General features: G+C 39.9%; 1 protein-coding gene across 2 annotated transcripts in view; it reads right to left on the bottom strand.

Annotated features, from left to right (window-relative positions):
- GRID2 (glutamate ionotropic receptor delta type subunit 2) overlaps positions 1 to 26,322 on the bottom strand; it is a 743,870-nt gene that overhangs the window by 81,374 nt on the left and 636,174 nt on the right. For both annotated transcript variants that reach the window (XM_050895938.1, XM_050895939.1), the window contains one exon: positions 19,291 to 19,486. In XM_050895938.1, coding sequence (XP_050751895.1) covers positions 19,291 to 19,486 — 196 coding nt within the window. The remainder of the gene's footprint in view (positions 1 to 19,290; positions 19,487 to 26,322) is intronic.

Below are 26,322 nucleotides of genomic sequence, written 5' to 3'. Positions count from 1 at the left end.
ATATTCCAGTGGATAAATCTCTAATGACAACTCACTCTGGTTTACTTGATCTATGTAGGCATCTTAAAAAAATCTAAACATATATAAATAGAATCATTAATACAATAAGCAATTACATTTCCTGCTTCACTCTAGATTTCCCATAAGTCTGCTAAATCATGGAAACTTATGTCTCCTTACATTTTGCCCGAGCCTCTCAGATTCAAACTTGGACAAAATATGCTGTGAAATCTCATTATATCATAAACAAGAATAGTTCTTTGGTAAATATACAAAGCAATTAGTCAGCCAGTCTTACTTGTTTTCTTAATTTAAGTTTGATGCGTATACCCTGTGTCACTGGTGTTCTTTTGAAAAATATAATACGATTGGGTTAAATCCAAGTACTTGTTCTAGTCCTACCACATTAATAAAAATGCCAAGGCGTCTTTGAGATGAGTAATGAGAAAAGTGGAGTTAAATTACTTATGGAAAGGAAAAAATGTTGGTACAGGGGTTTTTCAGTTTCAATCATGATGATACAATGCAATCAGCTGATTTTCCTTCTTAAAATGAAGTAGCATTTCACCTAGAATTAGGAACATCATTTGAGATTTTCTCAGTTATGCAATGCACTTACAAAGCAGGTATTTGTGCATGCAGCATGGACAGCTAAGTGCCCAGTTAATCATGTACACGAGTAAATATCTTACTCGAGTGAATGAAATAATTTCATTAGTTAGCACCAAACAATGGGAAAGGAAAATGAAAAACACAAGCAATAGCATCATAAAATCATCAACTTGACATTCTAGCACTTCTTCCAATGTGCAGCAGGTATCACCTAGCATACCTATAGGAATGGCTTTAAAAATGCCACTACCTTGTTAGGAAATATAATCTCATTCGGTGTTGTCTTATTTATTTTACTGAAAAACAAATTGGACCTTGACTATAAGAAGAATGAATAACTAAACTGATGGTTAATTGTTAGTTACATTTCTGTCATAACCTAACTTAAAAATAACTTCTCTTTTACAGAACTATGCCATGAGAGGGATAGTACATTGGACACATATATACTAAATGCGGGGAAGAACTGCAGTTTTTCTCTGGCTTTGGAAGAATTAGAGAGAAGGCATAGTACTTCACTGCACTTCGGAACATGTGAGCTGCCAGCACAGTGGTGAGGGTGGAGAAAAGGCCTTAACTGGCTGCCAAAGCAAAAAAATAACAATTTACTTGTCCAGGTCTATTGTATTGGCATGCTCCTCATTCCTTCAGTATGGATTTTTAAATGGAAAACAATGAACACAATTTTCTTCTTCACTTGTTTAGGGATATATTAAAGGATGCTACACAGCTTGTCACAAATTGGCGATATATGCCTGATCAAGTTTTCAGGAAAAGCAGCTGCGTGCCTGCATCTGTACGCACAGCCCACATAAACAGCTATGCAGCTGCATGGTGCTCTGTGTGTAGATACATCTCCTTTCTGTGTTCAGTTATATTAAAACATCATACGCAATGCAACTGCACACACATGGGTTCTTCTTCCAAAAATATGATCCCTTCAGACACAAATGGAAAGCATAATTCCTACTGATGGGCATCTACATCAAGTCCAATGTAGTGTCTTCGTTGCTATATCATTCATGTTAAATTTTAGAAAAAGTTTAATTCACAAGATGTATACAAGAAAGCAGAGGAAATACAATGCCAGGAAAATACATCCTCCTTTATCTTATGTATGACATATCTATGAAGAGCGTATTTTATTTTAGCTGAAGAAGATAAAACCACAATAATATTTTCTCTTGTCTCTTTTGACTTTTTTAGCTGTGTTTATTCTTTTTGTCATATTTCAAACTATTTAGAGCCCAATAATGAAAGTTCAATGGGAATCTAAGGCCCAGTACAGGCATCTACATGTAGCAGCTACTGAGTAAGTAATAGTTCAATGGACTTACTCTGGACCTACACGGGGCACACAGTCAGAGCAGAACCTAGGTCTAACAATGTTCAAGCTGAATGAACCAAGAGATAAAACACAGACCTGTAAGGGCATAAAAATTGGCAAGAGCATAATAAAAATAAAAAAAATCTACAGATTGAGTATAATATGATAAAGATTAAATCAAAACTGCAGTCACATAATGTACATAAAACTTGTCATGGGGTGTTAGAAACACCTCATAGCTTACAAATTTTATTGAGCAGTAATAACTAAAACATACTGAAAGCCGTACAGAATGTGTGCAATATAAATCATGAAAGGATGCAAAACAATTTGGCACAATATCTGTCAAAAAGTGTACCATGTAAAACTCTATGGAGACTGAAGCAACTCCACCAGGCCTAGGACTACTATTAGAAAGAAATTCAAAACAAATCTGCAAGTTTCTCTGGTATTTGGATGTAATTTGTCTTCATTCAGCTAGGAATGGATCTGGATCTTATATAATGTTATATAAAGTAATTCTTGCTCTTATGAGATTTTCCTTCCACGTTACTTGGTTCATGAAGTCTGGAACACTCAAGTCAGCTTCCAAACTGGTGGATGCAAACAGAGCCGCGGTCTACCACTGACTGTTTTCAATGGATGCCAAATTTGAGCTAATGATTTCTCATGCTGGATGTAGGGAGCAATTAACTCTGAGGATATGAGAAAGGGTGTTGTAGAAAGACAGGGCAAACTTTTGATGGGATGTTCTAGGAAGGCAGAAGAACAGGTGGAGAAACCAGTTGATGAGAGGCTGAATTGGGCGATTCAAGATTTTGAAAAGCGGGATGTTAGTTTGGGAGTGGAGAGGTACAGCAAGAAGGGTAGTAAAATCCATCAGATGCAAAGAATTTACATGATCTTGAGGTATATGCTTGGCTGATGTTTCCACTCCTTTCCACTAAACTTCATTTTAATTTTGCAAAACCGCTATCGGGTCTGATAATGTAGGGAGACTCTCAACACCACAGCATGAGAGGATGTATTCAGAAGTACAATTCTCTAAATCAAGATCATTTCGGCATCTATGGAAAGACAAAATAATACCCTGAGTATCTTCCACAACTGTTGTGATTCCCAAATATATGTTATATGTAAGTATTTTAGCCAGAATTTTGGTATGAGCTCTTTTGATTTACTTTTGGGTTTGTCTACTTTGATTCTCTTCCATCATCTCATATCATGTTTCATTTTTTGTTGTTCTGCTCTCTTGGTTGTGTTCCTTCTGCTGCTCACTTTGTTAAATCCAAAATGATTTAATGATCAAGCTAATTGAGAATAAGACACTGTTTAAAGAAAACCATCTCCTTCATTTAGCTTTCAGCACAACTATAGCATAAGCAAAGATGTTCAGTTTAATAATAGCATCATCTGAAGGACTGAAAGCATTTTGCAAACATTCATTAACTGATGCTCACATTTTCCTTTTGTGAGAAATTGTTCCCACCTTTGCTGTTTACACCTGCCCAATCTGCACCTACGTTATTGTGTGTTGTCTCCAGACTATGCTGTGAACTGCAACATTTGGAACTCAAAGAGAGATTCATATAACAACTTGTGTGTAAAGACAAGACTTAAGCAAAATTTTAGCACTTGAGGCCAAAATTTTGATTCTGAAGATACTGCTGCTCATAAGCATCTAATATTTTTCATGCCAAATTCTGCTTTTGAGCAAGCAGTAGCTCTGTGCCTCTCCTCTATAAGGGATGAGCAGACTGGTGTCCTCTCTCACACCAATGCTCAGTGAAGACTCACGAATGAGGTGACAGGGTACCAGTGCCCATTGAGAGGCCCAATCCAGCAGCCTTGCCAGTGCATACTTGAAGTGTCACATAAAACACAAACACGCTCAGAACTCCTGCCATGTGTGAAACAAAATTTAGAGGTTTTCAAATTTGGATTTGTCATCTTCTTCTGACCGCCTGCAGTGTAGGAAGCTAGCCCACACCATTTCTCCATGCTGCAGGACACAAATTATTTTTTTCAGTGTCTCCCAGAGGTCACAAATTCAGACTGTTTTGGACCAAGGTATGTTGCAGTACCTTGGATCAATCACAAGAAAGATGTCCTGGCCATCCATCTCCTATACAAAGGAATACTCAGGAACCGCAGCCAGTGCTTAGTGGAAGATTGATGAGAAATTTTGAGGTTTCCTGGGAATTTGTATCCCAGTTAGGGACAAGACTCATTAATGGGAAGGTGCCATGTCCTAGATTTGTTTACTCACAGGTTGAGCGTTCTTACTAGAAAGGTATTTGTGCTGGTTTTGGCTGGGATAGAGTTAATTTTCTTCATAGTAGCTAGTACGGACTATGTTTTGGATTTGTGCTGAAAATAGTGTTGATAACACAGGGATGTTTTCATTATTGCTGAGCAATGGTTACAAAAAGTCAAGGCCTTTTCTGCTTCTCACACCACCCTGCCAACAAGTAGGCTGGGGGTGCACAACAAGTTGGGACAGCCAGGACAGCTGACCCCAGCTGACCAAAGGGATATTCCATACCATATGACATCATGCTCAGCATATAAAGCTGGGGGAAGAAGGAGGAAGGGGGGGGACGTTCAGAATTATGATGTTTTGTCTTCCCAAGTAACTGTTACGCGTGATGGAGCCCTGCTTTCCTGGAGATGGCTGAACACCTGCCTGCCAATGGGAAGTACTGAATGAATTCCTTGTTTTGTTTTGCTTGCGTGCGCAGCTTTTGCTTTACCTATTAAACTGTCTTTATCTCAACCCACGAGTTTTCTCACTTTTACCCTTCCGATTCCCTCCCCCATCCCAGTGGAGGGGGAGTGAGCAAGTGGCTGCGTGGTGCTTAGTTGCTGGCTGGGGTTAAACCACGACAGTATTACAAGGAAATCCCGTCCTGAGGTCAGAGCGATAAAACAACAAAAGCTTCTGCTCTTTGATTGATGTTCTAACCAGAACCCTTTGGTACTTACAGACTTGTATAATACAGCTGCTTATCTACTCTTTTTTTCTTTACAGATGCATTATATTTTCCACCCATCTTGATACAGTCCCTGGTACTTATATTCCTCCCTCTGCTATATTCAGCAGGGAATGGGGTCTCTTTTATTTGATTAACTAGCCATTCTGCAAACAGCCACAAACACCAATCAGCCCCTGTGCAGTGGGAAAGCTTTAGAGCCAGGAATGGTAAACAACCCTCTCCTGCCATTGCAATCCCAGCGAGGGAGTTGTGCAGTCTATCTAGATCGGGTATTTTATGCAAACTGATAGACAAATGAAATGTGATTACAGCCTGGTTAAAATGCTTCTTAAGATACTCCACGTGGCACTTTAATCTTCTCCTCCCATAGCTCGGCTATTAAAAAGAAACTGATTTATTGTAGTCACATTTTCAAACCGGACAACTCTGCCACCTAATTCAAATACAAAGAGACATAAACTGCTTGCTGGCAATTTAAATAAAGAGAATAAAATGGTGGAAAAAACACAATTATCATTACTCTTCAGCCTAAGGAAAGATTCTGCTTATTTAACAGAAGAATTTTAGCTTTATTTTTAGTTGACACACTTAAAGAAAGCCAGCTTACCTACCTGGTATACCTTCCTCAATGCCGTGCTGTTACTTCTAAATTTTTAACCTGATGGCTGGAAAGTTCAGTCCATGTACATTTCTTTCCAAGAAAAGCACTCAGAAAATATCTTCTCAGTTGCTTGAATCAGGTCAGAAAAAGACAGTAGCAGGAGGCATCGTAATATGTGGTATAGAAAAAACACATTATTTTGTTTGCCATTCTAAGGATTTTGCTGCATATGAAAGGTGCCAGGCTAATGCCAGAGAATGAAAGGTCTTTTATCATTTTTATTTGTCGCTGCCTATGCAAGTACACCACTGACACATGACAGTCTTGCAGGTTTGAGTAACAGGAGAGAGAAAACTATTTTTCTACATCCATTTGATCCACTGCTCTACTCAGCTGGGACTGCCCCGTTGGTGGCTATAACCATGCAAAACCTGCAGGAGCTGAAAATACTGTTTAGGTAATGTTTAGAAAAGCTCCTCTGCACACCCACAAAGGAGCTCAGAGAGACAATGTCAGGAGGGAGAGCCCATATAATGCCCTGCTGGGCTACTCCCTGGTCCATCCCAGGAGCTGTCCACAGCCTGTATGCCCAGCCACGATGTGCATGCGGAGTCCCATTTTAGTTCAAAACACTCCTCTCCTAGATTTCAGAGCCCTGCACAGATGTTAGGGAGAAAGCTGTGTGGAACTTCTGGCTGAATGGGATTTGAAACCCCCCTGAAATATTCAGGGGTTCATTTCACATCGCTCCACACGAGGCAAGTGAATATGCAAGAGCCGCTGATCATGTCCTGACACCAGACCTTAGTGCAGCCTGACAGCCTCTGCACTGGAGGCTTTCTGCTTACTGTAATTGTCCTTTAAAGAAATAATTCCCTACATCCCAACCTCAGGATTTTGTTGGCATGGGTATGGTTTAAGGCCACAAAAGTTAATCATATGTTCTGGCACTCTGCTGAGTAGGACACCAAATATTTTTGTGTAACAACTATCCAGTTTGAACCACCAGATCTGGTGCTTCAAACTGGTTCTCCTCCTCCTCTCTCCCTCCTTAAACACAACACAAACTTTTTTTTTTCCTGAAAACACATGGGGTTCAATAAATTGATATATTCCAACAAAATGCAGGTTTACTAGAATATTTCCCCACTATGTATAATCAGATGACTGAGGACAATGTCAAAAAGCAGCCAGCAGCAAAAGTCTGCTCAGTCTCCAGTCTCCCAGACCAGATGTTTTAAGATCAGATGTTAGAGATCTCTCTGGCTCTACAACCTGTACTTGCATTTAAATGCACATGGGTATTTAGAAGCACAGACCTGGAGTTCGTAAATATAAACACCATTTTGGGGATGCATAGGTAAAATTTTGGGTTCCTCTTTTGTGTTTGAAAAATTAGCCTTTTCTGTGCTTTATTCCTCTAGATGATATCTTAAACCACACTGGACTTTCTCCTCCCTCCTGTTTTGAGACTAGGATGACTTTAAGGGCAATCATCGGTTTGAATGAGAGCTTTTGATACTTAGATACTTGATACTTACATATGTTAGAGACTAGAAACGTTGATTTTCCTAAGTATTCTGCCAGTGCTTTTTAGTTTACAATTTAATTTTCCTACACCATCCTTATTACTTCACTAGCATTTCATTGCCTACCAATATGCTTATTAATGTATTGATTATTTAAAGATGATAGTCTAAAAATTTGGTATCAGAGCAGCTGCAGGTTCTCCTTAAGCTATCTTCTTTTGCTTTCCTATCACTTACAGCTGGAAGAGTATTAGAATTTAAAAATTCTGAATGATTTCATGAGGGACTATTAAATATCTTACAGTGGAGACTTGCTACAGATCTACTCACTGCAATTGCATTTCCTGGTTTCTGGAATAGACTTTTTGCTTGTTTGGTTATTTTGGTAACAAGTTATTTAACAGAAATTATATAAATCCGTCAAACTGTTTTATGAATGATTGGTATAGCAGCTCCAAAAATACGAAACAAGATCTCTCTGTTACCTCTTATACCTCTCTCACCGTTTTGGACTTGCAGACTCATAGTTCAAGCCATGCTTTAGAGTTGGAATATACAGCGCATTTTATACATCCCTTTCTCATTACTTCTATTCATGTCTTTTTTCTGTCGCATATATCCTTCAAACAACCTTACATTCAATCCCATCATTTGCATTCGTTAATGCATCACAATGTATTTGGGTATTATTAAAATATGTTAATACACAAAAGTGATAGCTGGAAACATTTAAGCAAGAAAGTGAATACATTACCAAGTTCTGTGCCCGAAGCAAGAGTGTGCTCTCCTGTCTCCATCTATTGATCATTAGACAGAGTCTGCATTTCCCCTGATCTGTGTGTGATATGTCCCCAGTGCAGCCCACCAAACTGTGAGCCTGCAACTGGGCTTCAAAGTGACAGTCAGAGTTTTGGAAAGCTTCATCTGATTGCAAATTGAGAGTCGCAGACTTGATTGCACAGATAAAGAGGGAGACAATGTAAGCTGATGGAGATAGCAAAGGGGATGTGTGACCGTGTAGAGAGGTGAAGGGTGGAAAGAAGAAAGGCTAAGAGAGCTGGGAAAAAGTTGGAGTAGCTGGCATCCAAACAGAAGGGACAGAGGGTCAAAAAGTAGAAAAATTAAAAAGTAAGAGGGAAGGAACAAAGTGAAGCGAGAATTCAGAAGGAAAAGAATGAGCCGAGGTTGCTGGAGCTGCGTAGGAGTCTGTGTAGTCCCCAGACACCCTTGGTATAGTGGTGTTACTCATCTTCATGAACCTGGAAATGTTACAGAACCTCCGTAGGAAAAGCGCTAAGTTAATGGAGATAAAACAGAGAAATAAGAGCTCACAGGACCAGAATAATAGATGCCTAACACCTTTCGTGTCCCCTGTAGCCAAATGAGAGGGCTCCAAATGCCAAACTACTCTTCTCCATCAGGCACTTTATAGAGTTTTTCTTCCTTAGGATACTGAGAATCCAAAATGAGGAATCAGAGCATGGACACATCTCTCTGCCATGGAAAGGGACGTGAGCCACAGAGAGGGTTTGGTGAGGGAGCTGTGGCTTTACTACTGCCTTTGCATGAGTGAGTTAAAAAAAGCAGGGGAAGGACAGGAGGAACAAACAAAGGAGGAGACATAATCTAAATTTCTATTTGTCCCTCAGGCAGCAATTTTTGACAGACCTTTTCCACTGATGGTTTTGAAAAAGGGATATGGAACTAGATCTGGGCACAAAAGAAAATGTGTGGTTGTTAAACTGCACAAATTCAAATCTTTTTGTCACCCTCCCATAGGAAAATGGCTACAAGAAGTGACCTGAAGAAGTAACAAAAAATACTTCAAGGAGGACATTTTACTCATCCCAAGCTTTGCTTCCCCATAGGTTACACAGAAATGGCCCACATCTGATGTGAGCAGACTAGGAAAGCATATTAGTAGGAGTTTGTAACTTCCATCAGGAGTCTCTCTTGTTTAATGAAGAACAATCTCAGAGGCCTAAAGGATTACAGGACTTGTTATGTCATATTAATTCCAATTCCTGCTAAATCAAAATAAATGACTGCTTGCCAAAGTGGAATGACATGCAAGCAGCACACCCAGTTTCTGAAGACACCAGGTGCTACCAGAGCAGAGCAGCGAGTGCTGAGCTCAAAGTCACCCCGCAGTAATAAAACCTGAGATAACATATGTGCTACTCAGAAATCCAAAGAAGGGTATATCCCTCCACAAGCTGCTGACACAAAGGCGAGGTTCATTGCTCTGCTAGCATCCCAGCACAGCTTGCTCATCCCTCACAGTTTTAGGTCATTTAAAGCTGTTGGTCATACTCTTTTTTGCCGAGGCAATGCCATAGATGGAAGAGCCTAGGAAGGTAGTACATAAAATTTTAGCAACTGCATTAGAAGTAGATTTATGGGTTGGAAAAGTAGCAGAAGTTTATTATCTAGCAAAAGTTTCCCTGTATTGCTTTTTCATTATATATACCCAACATGCTTTCACTGTAAGGTGTCACATCAGGACCAACGTCACTCTAGCAGCAGTGCCCAAATGACAACTGACACCCTACAAAACCGCCCCCTCAATACCTTTCTGTCCCAAAGACTCTTCCTCTCCCAAACCCTTCCTGGCCTCTGCAGCTGATAAACAGAAGGGAGAACATCATCTTGTTCTGGTTTTAATTGAGAGAGTAACATGCAGCAGAACTTCCATTTTACTGCAAATATATCTGTGAAGACATCTCCTGTTTTGCACACTTTACTAAAGCCTGTATTTTACTCATGAGATGCTTTGTAACAGCACCCATGAGAGCTGTTTCTCTTTCAGACCTCTCCTGTGGCTAGTGCATAATAAATGCACTTATCACATAGTAAACACTCAGAAAACTTTTTTTATGGAATATGACAATAGCGTTGCTCTGTTAGACCCAAATATGCACAAATTAAGCTACCTCTTTGTAGGGGTGGGTTCAACATCCTTTTCTGTTTATGCCACCCTTTCTAACAGGTGCCTCCCTAGTACTGAGTGTGGCCAGCTGAGAAAACTTCAGCAACAAATAATGCTAATGAAAAAATTTCCTTTGAGCATTATCCTGACATACTCATGCTCTGCGTTTACAATCACTGACTGAAAATGCACTCTTTTTCTTAAATTATTTCCTCATTGTCAGTTTTCTTATTCCCTGCTCCCTTCCAAAATTTCCCATGCCCTAAAATCCCCAGCTTCAGGAGGGAGCTCGGAATTTCTACAATTAATCACTTGCCAGTGCAAATGAAAGCAGCAGTCATGCTGCTTAGTTATTCAGAAATTTAAAGTCTCTCATATATAAAGCTCGGGATTACGATATTCAGATGTGATACAGCCACGGAAACAAATGGGGATATGGCAGCAATTCCCAAAGTTGCACACTACCAGAAGAAGGCACAAGGAGATATAAGGGGGATAAACTAAGCATTGCCAGCTACAAACTCCTCATACAGGTAGCCACGAGCAGTTACTCTGCATGTTGTGGTCTAGCTACACTCGCCATCAGAGCGTGGTGTTACGGTCCTACCTTCCCCACCTATCAGAAATATCCAAAGTTCTCCAGGAATAAAAAAAAAAAAAAGGGAAACTCCTATTTGTTATCTCTACAGGTAAAGACTGAGGGCTATTTAACACAAAACTAATTCTACTTTTTGCGTGTGCATGAGGATTGTTTTAGACAAAATGCCTGGCAGTGCACCGTGTGCCTTATAGTGGCAGCTACCAGCACACTTCTACAGAGCTGGTCTCCTACTGTCAGGACAGGGATGCACTCCAGGTATTTCTCTCATGATACCATCCTAATTAGTTCACTTCTACACAGGAGAAATCCCAAGTGAAATCTCCACTGACAAAGGAATCAATTTTCCTCTCTGGACTGTTTTGCCATTTTAAAAGATGACTACAGGGTTAGAAAGAGGCTAAGGTGTGAAGTACTTAGCTTTGTGTTTGGCCATCAGGACTAAGGGTGGGGACCCCCCCATTCCACACTCACTCCTCAAAGGGCTGTCAGCCGTCCTTTCTCCAGCTGAAAAGTTTGGACTCAACTCCCTGCAGAATGCAATTGTACAGGATTCAAGCAAAATTATTTCCTCAGGGTATATTTTGCTATTTCTTATTTTTATTGCTATTTCTAGTCATGCAATATGATTTTATTTTGATAGGTATTGTACAAAATAAGCCACCAAGAAAAATAGGTTCCCAGCTTAAGCACTTTCAACCACTCTCTAGAGAAGGAAATTGTCTGTCTATGATAGCTAGGAAAAAAAACTTGGGCACCTAAATTAGGCACCTAAAGTTACACATGATGGGAGTACAGTTGTAGCCATGACAGTTTAAGGATCTAAGTGAAGCAAGGTTTTAAGAGAGAATTACCTTTGAACAGAAGAAGGGGTATACCTGTGGGGGCACCCCTAAATAACCAAGCTTTCAGGCAAACAAACCTTCTCTGAAAACAAGCAGAAAACTTCAAGATTAGAAAACTGTCTCTGAGATTAAGGCAATTATGTTAATCAATGAGACAGTTCAAGAGAAAGATGTAGCTGGCACCATTGAAGCTGGAGAAAACCAGACATAATAAGGACCGATTGCTCAATAAAATCTTTTTTTCACCCCTTTTTATATTGTATCAGACTGTTACGAACTTTAGCTCCCATGTTTATCTTTTGAAGTTAAGCTGTAGCTCTCCTTTGAGGATGAAGGCCGAAAGGTCAGACACAGAGAGGTTGTTTTCTGAGAAATACTCTTCATCTGATAATGGTCGTATTCATTAACTTAGTTCATTCTGGGATATAGTAGTTCTTTGGTTTCACCCACATCACATCTATGATGGTATTTAGATGACTATAGTGTGAGTTCCTCTCTCCCCTCTTATTTGGCAGTTATAAAATAAGTCAAATGAAAGGAAAGACCATAAAGAAACAACAAAACAGAGCTGCTCAGTTGATGGGTAGCGATCGCAGTACACCAGAGACCTAGTTGTCAAAGTTTTTGTTAGTGTAATAACAAAGGAGAGTGTTAAGGAGTTTGAAGAAAAGACAAGACTACTGTCTTGAGGGAAAACTTCATACCTTACAGAAGAGTCCTTGGAGAAAGCATAAAGAAGCTTGCTTGAAAAAGGAGTTGCGCTGGAAGCTCACACGAACGGTTTCCAATTCAGAAATGAAAAAGCTACAGGGAGAGTCAGAATCGACCATGAAGGGTCTTGAAACTCAAGACAACTTCTTTTTTTTTTTTCTTTCTTTTTCCCCCGGACCATTTTCAATAGAACTAAATGTGGAAAGAGTGCTTTGTAAAGGCCCCAGAAAATAACACTGAAAACTACTGAAGCGATGGACTGGAGGTTGTATGGGTAAATCATAGACATGTTATGGAAGGTCAGTTGGCAAAACTTAAATAGACACACAAGCTTAAGCAATAGAAAGCCACAGGAAAGAAAATGAAAATGATGAGGTCAGCTACTGTAGGTTTTAGGTTGAACTAAGTCAGTGGTTGGACGTAAAAAGACAGTAGAGGAAAACACACAAATTTTATCTCAGATAAAAGGAGCTCAGTTCAGTGTAAGAGAAGCAGAACTGCAAGTTGTCTCCCTGGGGCCACTAGCTGAATTTGTTTGGACTTGAGAATACTCAAGGATGAGCTACAGATAGAAAAGACTATGGTCTTGGATATAGGATGGCCCACAAAAATTGGAGAACAGATCTGAAAAATTCTCCAAAATGATAGAGAGATAAGAGAGACAGCAAGCAAAGACAGTCATGGAAAGTGGAATGGCATGGCAACACAGTCAGTGACATCTGAGGCTGTTAAAGTGACTGGCAGGCACATGCAGCTTGACTTTTGAACAGAAGTCGTGAGCAACTTGGATGGCATTTCAGTGAGAGCAAAAGGAGGAAGGTATTTGGGAGCATGTAAGATGAAACAGGAGATGAACTCAGATAAAATTTTCAGGAAACTTTGGAGACAAGAGGAATAAGGCAGTAGCTGGCTTGCTTAGTTGTTGGATGAGCACATGTCCATGTAGATCCATTTCTTGATATGTAGGCTGACTCAGATTTTGACTTACATTTTCATTTGAATAAAGCGAAACTCTGCAGAAAATAACTTTTACAAGTATTCTACTCAAGATAAAACCTGTGAAAACTCTCTAGAAAGTCAAAGTTAGATCAAACTTTAGTATATGCTTAGGAGCGATTGTGAGGGAGAGCAAGCCTTTTGTTGAGCCTACCTTGAATTCTGAGAAAATGAGGCAGCAGGAAAACAGTTTTACATTTCATTTTAAAAGCTATGCACAGAATCTTCTTCACGCTCTGTTAACTGTCACAGATCAGTTATTACACATCCAAAACACATTGACCCCTTAAGCTAATCCAGATAACTGTTAGCCTTTTGATAATGCCTGAAAGTAACACCACACTGGGTTTGTAGTGCTTTCTGGTCAGGATTCTAAATTTTTGCACTGCTGAAAGTTTGTTTAAGCCCTAGATATGGAAGCAAAGATACATAGGATTATAGGAGGGGAAAAAAAAAATTCTTTCTCCAGGCTGATTATTCTTTTGGCTTATGCAAACTGAAGCAATTTGTGATAAAGCTATGAGAAATATGCTTTGCAATGAAATATACCCCACTTCTCCGCCCCCATAAACTGACACGCTGACAAGCTATGAGACATTAAACATGCTAGTGTCAGTGAATCAGGCATTCCTCCTGTCATTATTAACAGCACTTCACTGGTAAATCTGGCTCAGGTTTTATGTTGAGGCTTGCTTTCCAGGAAGAGGACTCTATATGACAAATAAGATGGAGCCAGACCACCCATGATAATTGTCGTGGTTTAACCCCAGTCAGCAACTCAGCACCACGCAGCTGCTACCCCCTCCCCCCTCCCAGTGGGGTGAGGAGGAGGAAAGGAAAAAAAAGTAAAACTTGTGGGTTGAGATAAAAACAGTTTAATAACTCAAGTAAAATATAATACTAACAATAGTAATAATGAAATATAATAATAATAATAGTAATGAAAAGGAATACAACAAAAAAAGGAGGGGGGGGGGAAGGAAAAAAACCAGTGATGCACAATGCAATTGCTCACCACCCGCTGACCGATGCCCAGTTAGTTCCTGAGCCGCGATCCGCACCTCCTGGCCAACTCCCCCCTGTTTATATACTGGGTATGACGTTCCATGGTATGGAATACCCCTTTGGCTAGTTCAGGTCAGCTGCCCTGGCTATGCTCCCTCCCAGCTTCTTGCACACCTGCTTGCTGGCAGAGCATGGGAAACTGAAAAGTCCTTGGCTTAAGATAAGCGCTACTTAGCAACAACTAAAACCTCAGAGTGTTATCAACATCATTCTCACACTAAATCCAAAAGACAGCACTGTACCAGCTACTAAGAAGAGAGTTAACTCTGTCCCAGCCAAAACCAGGGCAATAATACAAAGTGAGGACAGCAGGAGCATTTGGTACCCCCAGGCACCTGTCAGCTCCAAGTCGTGGACCATGCAGGAGACGGTAATTGCGAAATAGATAAAGTGCACCTTCAGCTGTGGGGCTGAACACGTCAAGGTCTTAAGGGTACTCCTGAACCTTATTACCTGTAGAGCAGCAACTGAACATCTCATCTGCCCAAGAAGCATCACCTCTGGAGGCAGAGGGGAACCAGGGAATCAGTGTCTGGGCTGATAATTAGTTTGCTAACCAACAGCTGCATAGCGTAGCTGATCCCCTTGTAGATCTACGGGGATATTAAGATATACATGGGACTGGAGTACAGTCCCAGCATTTTTATATGCTCTTGCCTTTTTTGCTTCCTACCCTTTTCTTAGCCACTGTCAAACTGCTGAATCACAGTACAGATCCAATATCCAAAAAGTCTGTCTTGGTTATCTCTTGTTTTCAGTCTCTTTATATTGGCCAACTCCATGGTCAGAAATGTTCACAACAAAGGTGTATGGACTTGCATATATTAACTAGATCTTTTTGTGGTGTGATCAGTGTATCTGCCACCAGAACAGAAATTCCAATGGCAAATTTGTGAGTAAATCAGGATAATTAGTTAATTCAGGAGGTTTTTGGCTCATCAATAGAAATCTTCATGCTGTTGCTACTGCTGAAAACAAATTAAGAATAATGATGTCCAGTTATTAACAATTTGTTCTAGCACAGAATCACAAATCTTTACTACCCCTTTCTTCCCCAGACAAATCACCTTAGCAAAGCTTTGTTATGGCTTATTCATAGGTATTTTAAACAATATTATTACTATTACAGTATTCTCAGGAAGGTAAAAGTGTCATCCACAGTGTCCAGGCAAAACAAACAGGCTCAGCAGTTGCTAGCACGTTTCCACTGCCAATGCAAGTAGGATCACAAGAAAATTGAAATCTCAAGACCAAATTCCTTTTGAAACAGTGTGCAAGTTGAAGTGGAAATATGAGAGCCTAAGAAGAGTTTCTTTTAATGCACCATCCAGAAGCATTCTTTCACCTGACAGTCATTCACAAGTTTCCTACTGGCTAAATATTTTGCAGATGGAGTTAAATAGACAGAGGTTTCAAACGCATTCGGATTCTGCCTGTGCAGCCTGGGAAAGGAATTTTCCACTTTGTACTGCTGAGAAAAACGCAGATGCTGTAGGCTATGGTATCATGTTCAGAGGAACAAGGTGAGTAGGATAGGGCATTAGGCACTATTATACTCTGGGGAAGAAAGAGCAGACAGGGGCACAATGGAAGCGCTTCATTATATTTTAAATGGGAATAGTTCCAAGGATAGGAAAGCCTGTGGTGCTTGTAAAGGATTAAGCAGGGTAATGTGCTTTTTAAGAAGACATAAAGAGGTATGTAATGTGATATGTTTAAGCCTAAATGATTTTTCTTGGAGTCCTCAATGAATGTTTAAGCAGGCATGACTTAGGCCTCTGTAAATCCTCTCCGAATAAATAACTTCCGCAAAAATAGAGATTCCTTTGACAGAATGATATGCATATTTCATAACCTATGCAAAAAAAGAAAATCAATTTGAGATACACGAAACACTTGGGAATAATAAAGAAAAAATAAAGATAAAAGTGAATATTCTCCAGAATAATCCAAGCATATATAGGAATACAGATACCTCCCCATCCATTTTGATTTGACAGAGCAGGAAGACAAAAAACTGAATGCTTCCCTACCTTCAATTCAGATCTTCAACTGCTTTTTGATGCCTTTTGAGAAAGGAAGAGACAATAAGTGGCAGAAAATTTCTAAAGTGCCTGCACTTTTCAGGCTGTCTCCTGTTTAAGGTATTTAAAACTCTGCTCTCTCTTCAGGGTAAATCTACCCAGCTGCTCTCTAACCAGACCTGATGGTGTATATAGCTGTTCACTATGGATGGAATAGGAGCACACACAGTGATACGTATGCACCTGATTTATGAGAAGAACAGGACCAATAAATATCAAAACCTGAAAACTTACAACAGCATGATCTTCCCATCTTATTTCTCTTGCCTGCCTTGCCCTCCTGCCAGGAAAAGCAGGTCAAAGCGGTAGATTGCCTGATGCAAAATGGGACTACGCAATCATCGTCATTTGGCTGTATTGTATTTTCACTCACACAGGTGCCAGTCCCCATGAAGTCACTGGTACACCAAGCATGCAGTCCTGCTGAGTGAGTGGGATGATGGGATGAGTAAATCAGCGGTTGATCCCCCTCCCCTTCCCCCTGTTTATATATACATTAGTATTAAACTGCTACTTTCCTCAAAATAAAGAGAGCCAGCTCCACTATAATTTGCAGAATAAAAGGAAGACGAAACTAAAGGATGTTTAAGATATAACATGTGATGGCTACTTGCAAACCCCATTTAACCTTGGAGAGGGTGCAGCAGGGAGTGTTGTTAAAGAAAAGCATGTCTACCGTGTCCATAACATCCTTCCTGCACACCGCTCTCCCATGGTGGTCCCTCCTATCACAGTCCCTTCATGGTCGTTAGGCAGCCTAGTGGAAATCCCTTTCCCCATACCCGTTTGGAAGCACTCATTAAGTCTCAGCTCTCACTTGGCACTCCAGGCACGTGTGCCAAGGTAACAGCCTCGGAGAGCTTGGACAAACTGCTGTTCAGTCATGCTTTACTGCTGATTAATGGTAGAAACAAAATGAAGCACGGAGGGCGACCTGTTGGCTTAGCTTGTCCAGGGTTATAATCTGGTTGAGTTAATAGCTCTGATGTGGCCAGTTAAATACATTCAAGACCCTGAAGAATGTTACGAAGTATATAAATAGGCTGAGGGGACCCATGAATTCTTTCCTCTGAAATGTTTTCATTTTTTTGAAGTATGTTACAGAGATTATAATCTCTGCCTCTTATCAGCTACCTTTTTAAGTATTAATTTTCCTTGCCTAAGATTAGCTTTTAACATCACATTTTTCATCCAGATTTCTTCCTGAGCAGGCCAAATACAATCTCCCAAAAGCTTCTGTGTGAACAGCAACTGGCAAATAATCTTATTCTGTGTCATTTCTTCCTGTAAGGTGAAAGAAGGGGAGAAACTGCACACACATAGGTGGATGTGTATGTTCATTAGAATTGGGCCTGAGCCCTCTGATATTTTAAAATTTGAGGTGGTTGGCTTGCTCACATGCTGTAACTTGGTTTTTCAACATCATCATTTGCAAGTGCTTATTCCTGGGAAGCAGAGGCATGGGAAATTAAAGAACTCAGATATTTCTGGTTTTGTAGGTTTTAGGACAGCAACCGCCATGTTTCCAGAAATGAGAAATCAAAGACTGTAATCTGGAATTACCTGCCAGCCTGATACACCGGTTGCTTTTTTCAGCTAAAAGCCATTAGTCAACACAGCTGTGTTTGACGTGCTCTGGTTTTTGATTTTTCTGAAACCCTCAGTATAACTTGGGAAGGCAAACCAGAAGGAGGGCAGCTTTTTTTTTATACAAAAGGCAAAACCCAGCTTTATCAGCCTCTTACAAACTGAGCTAAAATATATATTCTCAAAAAAAGCAATTTCCTCTAGCCAATAAAGCTTCAGACTGTCTTTTTTTTCTTGCTTTTTCAGCTTATGACTTTATCTAAAGGAGTTTCAAAAGTGAAGTTCCCCAGGGCCTCTCTTGCCTCTTCTTTCATGCTGTTTAGTCCTTCAGAGGAGAAAATATGATCTCAGTTATACAGAGGGTGGATTAGTGATTTTTAAAACTCCAAAGAATCTTTGTTATTTTGTAGTTTTTACTATCAAGAGATCACCAATGATTTCATCATTCTTTTTAACATATTCTTTTCTCTTACGTGTTTGTATCCAGTGTGAAAACACCAGAAATTACAGGTTTTCCTGGCAAATGGATTTTGGTGGAGACAAAAGACAGAGTTTGTCTGGATTTTTAGAAGTCTCTAAGCCAAGCTTAAAACAAGTGAACACGATTTCATGGATATTTGCTCTAATCAATCTTCCCATTTTGAAGTTTAAAATAAAATCTATAAAATATGATATTTCTCAGATTTGATTTAAAACTCTGAGTATGAAGATATAACGGTACGGAAAAAGTTTGTATACAGTCACTCATTAACCCGTATTCACTCTCATACTGAACCCTTTCATGGACTAGTATTCTTATAAAAGCTGCAGCTGTCAACCAAAAACATGGGAGGAAACTACTGTATTCACCAATGTGCCTACAAAAATTGACTCCTGCTTTCAGAGTATTTTCCTGCTGCTAAATCCGCTACAGAAGGTGGCTGTGAGACTCTTCTTTAAAGCCAGATCATCTTTTTCTGCCTGCCTCTCTCATAACATACATGACTCTGAGCTACAACTGAAAGCCAAGATTTTCAGTGTCAGGAGTCTACAAAAATAAGTTGATCAATGTCTTTTATTCAAAGTGCTTTAAGCTTTGTACAGTACATTACCACATCTTCTGGAGTTATAAGTCCAGTGATCCTATTCCCATTTTGCATCCTGACAAATGCATTCATCTCTCATATCTATAAATCCTTTTCAGAGCAAACACTCCAGGTACCTACATTTTAAAATGTTGTTGAAAACAAACTACTTAGCTGAGAAGTCCCAATCCTCTGTGCCGATGCAATGGGCTTGCAGAAATTCGTACCAGGCATGATCATTATCTGAGTGCAAATGCATCCCTTATAGTTAAAGAAACAACTAAGCAAATGTGGTGTTACAGCAGAGCATCTCCAATGGGAAGCAAAAAGTAAGTCATACCAGTACCTTTTGAATGCCTGCGGTCGACTCCAAGACGTTGTTCTCCGAGCCGTTACTTCTGTTAATCATCCGCCACATTTGGGAATACATGCTGTCCCTCTCAAAAGGATTCATCCCTTTCACTCGGACGTGCTCATAGACTGCGGAGTCCAAGACGGTGCCATAAGGAATATCCGTCTGCCTTGAGAGATCCTGGAGAGACCTTAATTGTTGGTGAAGAAAAGAGACACAGGAGACTTGAAGCCACATTTTCAAGAGGAAGGAGTTGCAGGCAAGCAAAGGGCAACACATAGGAAGATGGCTGTCAAGCCAGTTTCTTTTGTTGTTTGGGTTTTTTTTCCCTTTTTTTCTTAAAAGACAAAGTGAGACTGAAAAATTGTTTTTATGGTTTAAGACACAAGGAGGAATATGAAGTGAAAGGAAGGGGTGGAAAAAATGAAAATGGATGAAAAGAGAACAACGGAAGGAGCAAGAGGATCCTGTCAAATGTCGAGCTCCTTTGAGCAGGGGCAAAGGAGAGAAGGGAGCACTGCAGTCCCTCCAGCCATACGCAGCAAGTTCAACGGAAGCTGGGTAACCGCCCACGAGAGTACGGTGCCACCACACACCCTGCTGCTGGGGAGCAGGAGTGTTAGCGCCAGAACTCACCAAATCTAGCCCCAAGCACCTGGGCTGAGTACTTCTATGTGCTACTGGGTTACACAATGAAGAGCAGGTTTTGGTGGTATTTCTGCACCGAATGGTGCACCCATCACACAGGTCACATCCTTCACTATTTTCAGCAATAGGAAGATTTCTGTTGTGGTTTCATGAACTGCCTTTTCATCACAGTTCATGTTATTTAGTCCAATAAATTTATTCTACTTTACAAATTTTCTAGTCTTATCCGTTCCTTATAAGCAAGAAAAATTAACCAGTTTAGAAGTTTCTAAAGCATCCCAAATACGGTTTTGTCAACCCTGCTTTGGACTTAAAAAGGTATATTAGAACTCTTTAAAGTTTCCTTGCTTCTTGGCCTTTATTTTCCTGTCCTGTAGAATTGCTCTCCCGTACCTTTGGTTGTTTAATGGCATTCATTAAAGTTTCAAAATAACTACTGCAATGTGTCTACTGCCTAAAACCCATTACAGCTTTCCTGGCACAAATTAACTTTGTATAAACTGCACAAATATAGTGGATGACACCTAAGGACAAATCAAGGGGCTGGATGCTGTCTTAAAGTAAGCAACAGCAAACTGTAAAAGCTCATTGCAGCCACAGAAAATGCAAGCACAAATGTAGGGAGCTCATCAAATTCCAAGTTGTGTTTCTGAAACATGTAAATTTAGAGGCTAGTGAAAAAGGCCCTACGAGGGGTAAAAAGGAATTCTTAGGTGTTCCAGGGATTGCATTGAAGAAAACAGTAATCTGATCTCAAAGGATATGTATGCCTCCGAACACAACAGAAAGCAGGAAAAGAAGAAATCAATAGAGTTCAATGGCAAGGGTTTAGAGGTTAGTTGAGTGAAAAAGAAATCCTTTGAAATTCAGATATATGGGATTAGAAAAACATTGAACAAGAGCTAAATTCTAAGTAGAAAATATATAGCAAATATAAGGAAGGGATAAATCTAATTTTGAAGAGTAAATAACTAATGGCATTAAAAACCCCACAATCCTCTCCTCTTTCTCCAACAAGATGGCATTCCTCTTCAAGAACGTAAGCAGCAGGAAACCTGCAAAGAACCAGTACACATATGGGATCATCAAAGGTGAGCTGCTAGATGAAGCTTTTCCTGAAACCAAGTATATATTGGTCTTCTACCAGAGGACTGAGACATGCCCTTTTCTAGGAAGAAAAATGTGAGACTCTAGTAGACTAAGGTATCAGGAGAATAAGTACTGCAGCTAATTTGTAATTGAAAAGTAAAAAAAAAAAAAAAAAAAAAAAAAATCAAGTCCAGATAAACACCTATGAGTTCTGAAAGTTTAAATATAAATGGCTGAGCTGTTAGCAAAAATGTGAAACCTCATTACAGCCAGTGTGTGAAAGGGAAACAGTAAATATTTTTAAAAGGCTCTAGTGGTAATCAGGGGAATTACAAAAGTAAACTACTAAGAAGTTATACTTAGGTTTAATAAATAAACTGAAATAAGGCGTGATGAAATTTTAAAGAAAGATCAGTCCTGAAGATTAGACGTAGCCACCAGGTAGGTTTCTCCAGGGAAAGCAATTCAATCATCTATTACACTTTGAAATTACTAAAAAACCCCAAGAATTTCAAAAAGGCCTTCATCTCATCAAGCAATATACAGAAGGTGGAAGTATGGACAGGCTACAAAGGAGAAATTTAGAAACACTTCCTGGCAACTCTGGATAGCATTAGGAAAGCCAATAGTCAGCTAGAGTGGATGCTCTTGAGGGACTTCAGGGGTAACAAGAACAGCTTTTGCAGAACTAAAAGGCTGAACAAGGAAAGTGTGGACCTGTTGAGTGGGACAGCAGACACAGCTAAGGCTGAAGTGCTCAATGTCTTCTTTGCCTCACTCTTCCCCAACAAGGTCTCCCAGGTCTCTCTGACTAGAGGCAGGGTTCAAGGAGGCAATGAACAACCAGCAGTAGGTAGTCAGGTAAATCCCAACCAGACAAGGCAGGGACTGATTGAGAGCACTAGACCCATAGAAGTACATGGGACCTGGCAGGCTGCATCAAAGTGTGCTGAGAGAGCTGGCAAATGTCCTTGCAAGGCTGCTTGCTTTAATTTTTGAAAGATAAAGGAGATTGGAGGAGATCCCTGACCACTGGAGAAAGGAAATGTCCAGACTATATTCAAAAAAGATAAAAAAGATGATTCATGGAATTAAGGCTGGTCATCCAACATCATGGAGTGAGTCCTCCCAGAGCACATTTCTGAGCACATGAAGGAGAAGCAACTGACTGGGAGCAGTCAACATCAATTTACCAAAGATAAGTCATGCCTGACCAATGTGGTTGCCTTTTACAGTAAAATGACTTGGTTTGTGGACAAGACTAGAGAAATGGATGTAGTTTACCTTCACTTTAGCAAGGCTTTCAATACTGTCTCCCATAATATTCTTGTATCCAAATTAGGTCATTAGGTCTGGCTGGGTGGGAAACCAGATGGATAAATTCCTGGCTGGATAATCAGGCTCACAGGATAGCTTACCTGGAGGCTGGTAACAGGTACCACAGAGGTCTAACCTGGGACATGTCTTTACCAATAACCTGGAGGAGGTGAGCAAGCACCCTCTTGTCAAGTTTGCAGAGACATGACATTGGGGGACCAGCCACTTGCTCAAGGACAGGCTGCCATTCTGATGGACCTAGAAAGGCTGGAGGAACGGGCTGACAGGAGTGGTGTGAAATTTAGCAAGGACATATGCAAAGCCCTGCACCCGGGGAGGAATAACCCCCTGCAACAACCCAGGCTGGGGCACAGCTCTGTGGAAAGGCACCCTTGTAGACAGCAGTGAGCCTTGGTGAGAATTTCTCCCAGTTTCACCATTAGGCAAAGTGTTGTGTAGAAGTAGGTGTATTACTGTTACATTGACAGTCTATCTATCTGCCAAAAGCATCACTGATGAAAGGCACTAGATAAATACAACGTACTATATTCATCCATTGTGTGTTACTGCTGCTGCTGCCAATACACTTCTGTATCTCCTGGCAATGTTCAGAAGTGCAACGAACTGTCACAGGATGCATATTGTAATGTCCTGTAATTGCTGTGTTATTTGTCATACATATTGCTAAAAAAGTATACAAAAAGTATTTACTGAGTCTCCAATTTCTAGTGACAACACCTAGCAAAATTGCAGTCATTACTTTACAAGACTGTATAGCCATATAATTTCTAATAAAACAAGCAACAAAGCATTTTTCTGAAATATTATTGCTAACTGGTATATAAATGATATGTGTAGCTGCTGCCACAAAAGAGTACGGTTAGAAACAGCACAAAAGAAAAACAGCTCCTCTATATATCTGGTGGCTATAAAAGCAACCTTGCTATTTTCAGAAAGGCAAACCAACACAAGACATTAGCTGTTAGTTCAGAAGTGTACTACAATCAGGTATGGGAAAAGTACTACAAACAGTCTGAGAAGCAAGCAAGAGTACCTTCACACACAAAGGCATCACCAGCAGGGAAATAACAAGGAGAAGAATTATGTCGATGCCTTCAGGAAGGCATGTTGTAGCTGCCAAGTCTGGCATTAACTACAGTCTGCAGTTCTTTACTGTTTGATGTGCTATCCTAAAACACAGGATGCCTCTCAGCTGGCCTGCTCTGCATCTTTTCACAGTTGCAGGTGCTGCTCTATGCTGAGAAAATGATGGCAAGAGGACAAGAGCAAGACAAGTTTGAGTGTAAACTCTATGGATGCGCTAAACGCTGTCGTCAGCAGTAAACCCCAAGTTTTGGTTCACCTGACCCTACGCTGAGGAGCGAGAAAAAAGTTTTGCAGCCTTTGAGGTGTACATGTGTACACTGTACTGCTGCATAGGCAAGCTGCAAAAATGGAAAAGACCTATCACATCGTGACTTCATCCTCTCACACAAACACGTCAAATGGGATCATAATATATATGACCTCCTTCAGAAACTGTTTGTTATAACCTGCAACTCTGCAGACTAGTGGTATGACATTCACAACCTAGCAGCTAAGGTACAGCAAAACAAAGAGAAATGAGAATCCTTGACAGAACTAATAAAATTATTAAACCATTGAGGTTCCTTTCCAGAAGAAGGAATTTTTATAACTACTTTGCCTCCAGCCTGGTTTGTAGGTTACACATTGTTCTATGTACCTTTATTCCTGGATTAAACAACTCATTCTCTGTTCAGACAAATAAATTTAGTGGAGACATAAAACCCCAGCCTCACTATGTTACCCAGTCTCACCACACAGCTGCCACACCAGATCTCAAAATAAGGAAAAAGTATTTGTCAAGCTGGTTAATTCTTACGGGGTATCCTTTGATGCCCAGATTCTGATACCATTATCCACACTGGATGGGAATTTAATGTTGCGATAGTTTTACTGATCTCAGTTGAACTACCTGCAAAGCAAAGCACACATCTAACATGAGTAAGGGAATTATAATCCCACATTTTAAAACATTTATCTCTTTGAATTTATACTTTTGAAGCAATAAGGTAATGAATGATAAAAATTGTTTAAACATAAAAAAAGGCAGATATAGTTGGAAAAATTGTTATAAAATACAATACCTTTAACTGAGCTTGTATATAGACAAATTCTACTTCTAGGGAAGTGACCATGCAGTCAGGTCACAGTTCAGCTTATTTTTGGTTATTGCCCATGAAGCATTGTGGGGAAAAATGTTATGTGTGGTCTTTATGGTAAATTTTTTTCTCATTACAATTACTGGGATAATAGCAATATTATCCCATACAAATCAACTACAACATAGGGCTATTCTGAGGATGAATTGAGTCACTTGAGGATGAATTATTAACAGATACATGTCTTTTTCAGCATTTGTTGATTTTGTTTAGTATTCTGCACCTTAATCAGGCAGCAGTTGTGAGGTCACTTTCATTTTCTGGCTTAGTACACATTAATTACTTTGTAATTTAAAAAAAAAAATCTCTGCTTTCAATTTGAAGGAAAAACCCCCCCAACATAGTAGGATTTGCATATGTTTCTTTCCCCAAAGATAAATTCAAATCCTAGATTTAGAACTGGTAACATGTTGTTCATATATGTCAGCCAAAAGTATTTAAAAAGTACACAGAAAATGTAGAAAAACAAAAGGTCAGCTCCATAAAGGAATGACCAAATTCCTTTTTAGGTGATTAAATACCACTGAGGTCAGAGTCTTGGGCATCAAAGTATCTTTGTAGATCTGGGTTATAGATTGATTTAGGCTAGTCATGTTGTTAGACTTGACAGTTGCACAGAACTGTCTGCAAGAAGTAGTCACTAAATTTTAGGAGAAAATAACTGATGTCATGGCTTACACTGAAGTCTTTATTTATGACTAACTCCGATAAAGCTTTCCAATGCTTTTTTTTTCTTTTCTTTCTGGGAAATTAAGGATTAATTCACAGGCAGGCTTAGGGAATGGGGCACAGTAAGCCAAGAGATTTGACTCTTGGCAGTGACAGCTGTGTCAGAAACTAGTAATACTGCTTGCTAGCCAGTTTGAAGATCTGGGTGAACCACGTTAAAGAAAAGGTTAAAGAACATCCTGTTTTTCAGTGTAAGGAAATACCTACTCCAATTACTGCATTCTTGTATAACCCCCCATCGCAGAAAACTTGTAGGCAGTCGTATTGAGCTGTTTAAAGCCTCAGGGACATCTTAGCTTCAAGCGAATCGTGGTTTAGGAAAAATGTTGTGAAAAGAATGACTAGGCAAAACAAGGAAGACAAAAGACATGCTTTACTGCTATGTCTCCATTATTCAGAGGCAGAGGTCTCACCTATCAAATAAGACACTACTTACAACATGGAGAACGTAATGTGAACTTCTTATTTTACAGAAGACACAAGACACAGACTCTGCCCCATAACGTGTACAATCTAAAGTCTTATTCAAGCTGCCACATTTTTAGAAGTGGATTAGATTTAAACTTGAAACCACCGACCACCGGCCTTTCATATGACAAATCCTTTGACTTCCTCTCTGCCCACCCCACTCCCCCAACTTTCCTGCAAAATTTCAGTGCCCATGAGAAGATGGTGACACCCTCCCTTTACCTGGGAAAGCAGTGCAGTGCAGTGCAGCAGTCTGAGTAAAATCAGCCTCTGCCAATGGACACTAATTCCATTCTAAAGGAATCATAAAACACAGTAATGGCAATACTGGCTCAGTGATGAAATTCACAGCATCAGCACCTATGAGAAATAGCTCGAGACCTCCAAATTTATTTGGCATTTACCAAGAAAAGCCACTCTTAATTACTATTCATTCATGTTGCATTTGAGACAGTGATCTAAAGATTTAAGGAACATAGAAATTATGCTTTGCTTTGCTGCCACAATATTTTGGCATTTGAAATGTTGATTG

Source organism: Gymnogyps californianus, chromosome 4, assembly GCF_018139145.2.
Source record: "Gymnogyps californianus isolate 813 chromosome 4, ASM1813914v2, whole genome shotgun sequence".
Taxonomy (NCBI): Eukaryota; Metazoa; Chordata; class Aves; order Accipitriformes; family Cathartidae; genus Gymnogyps; species Gymnogyps californianus.
This window is presented reverse-complemented; position numbering and strand designations above follow the sequence as displayed.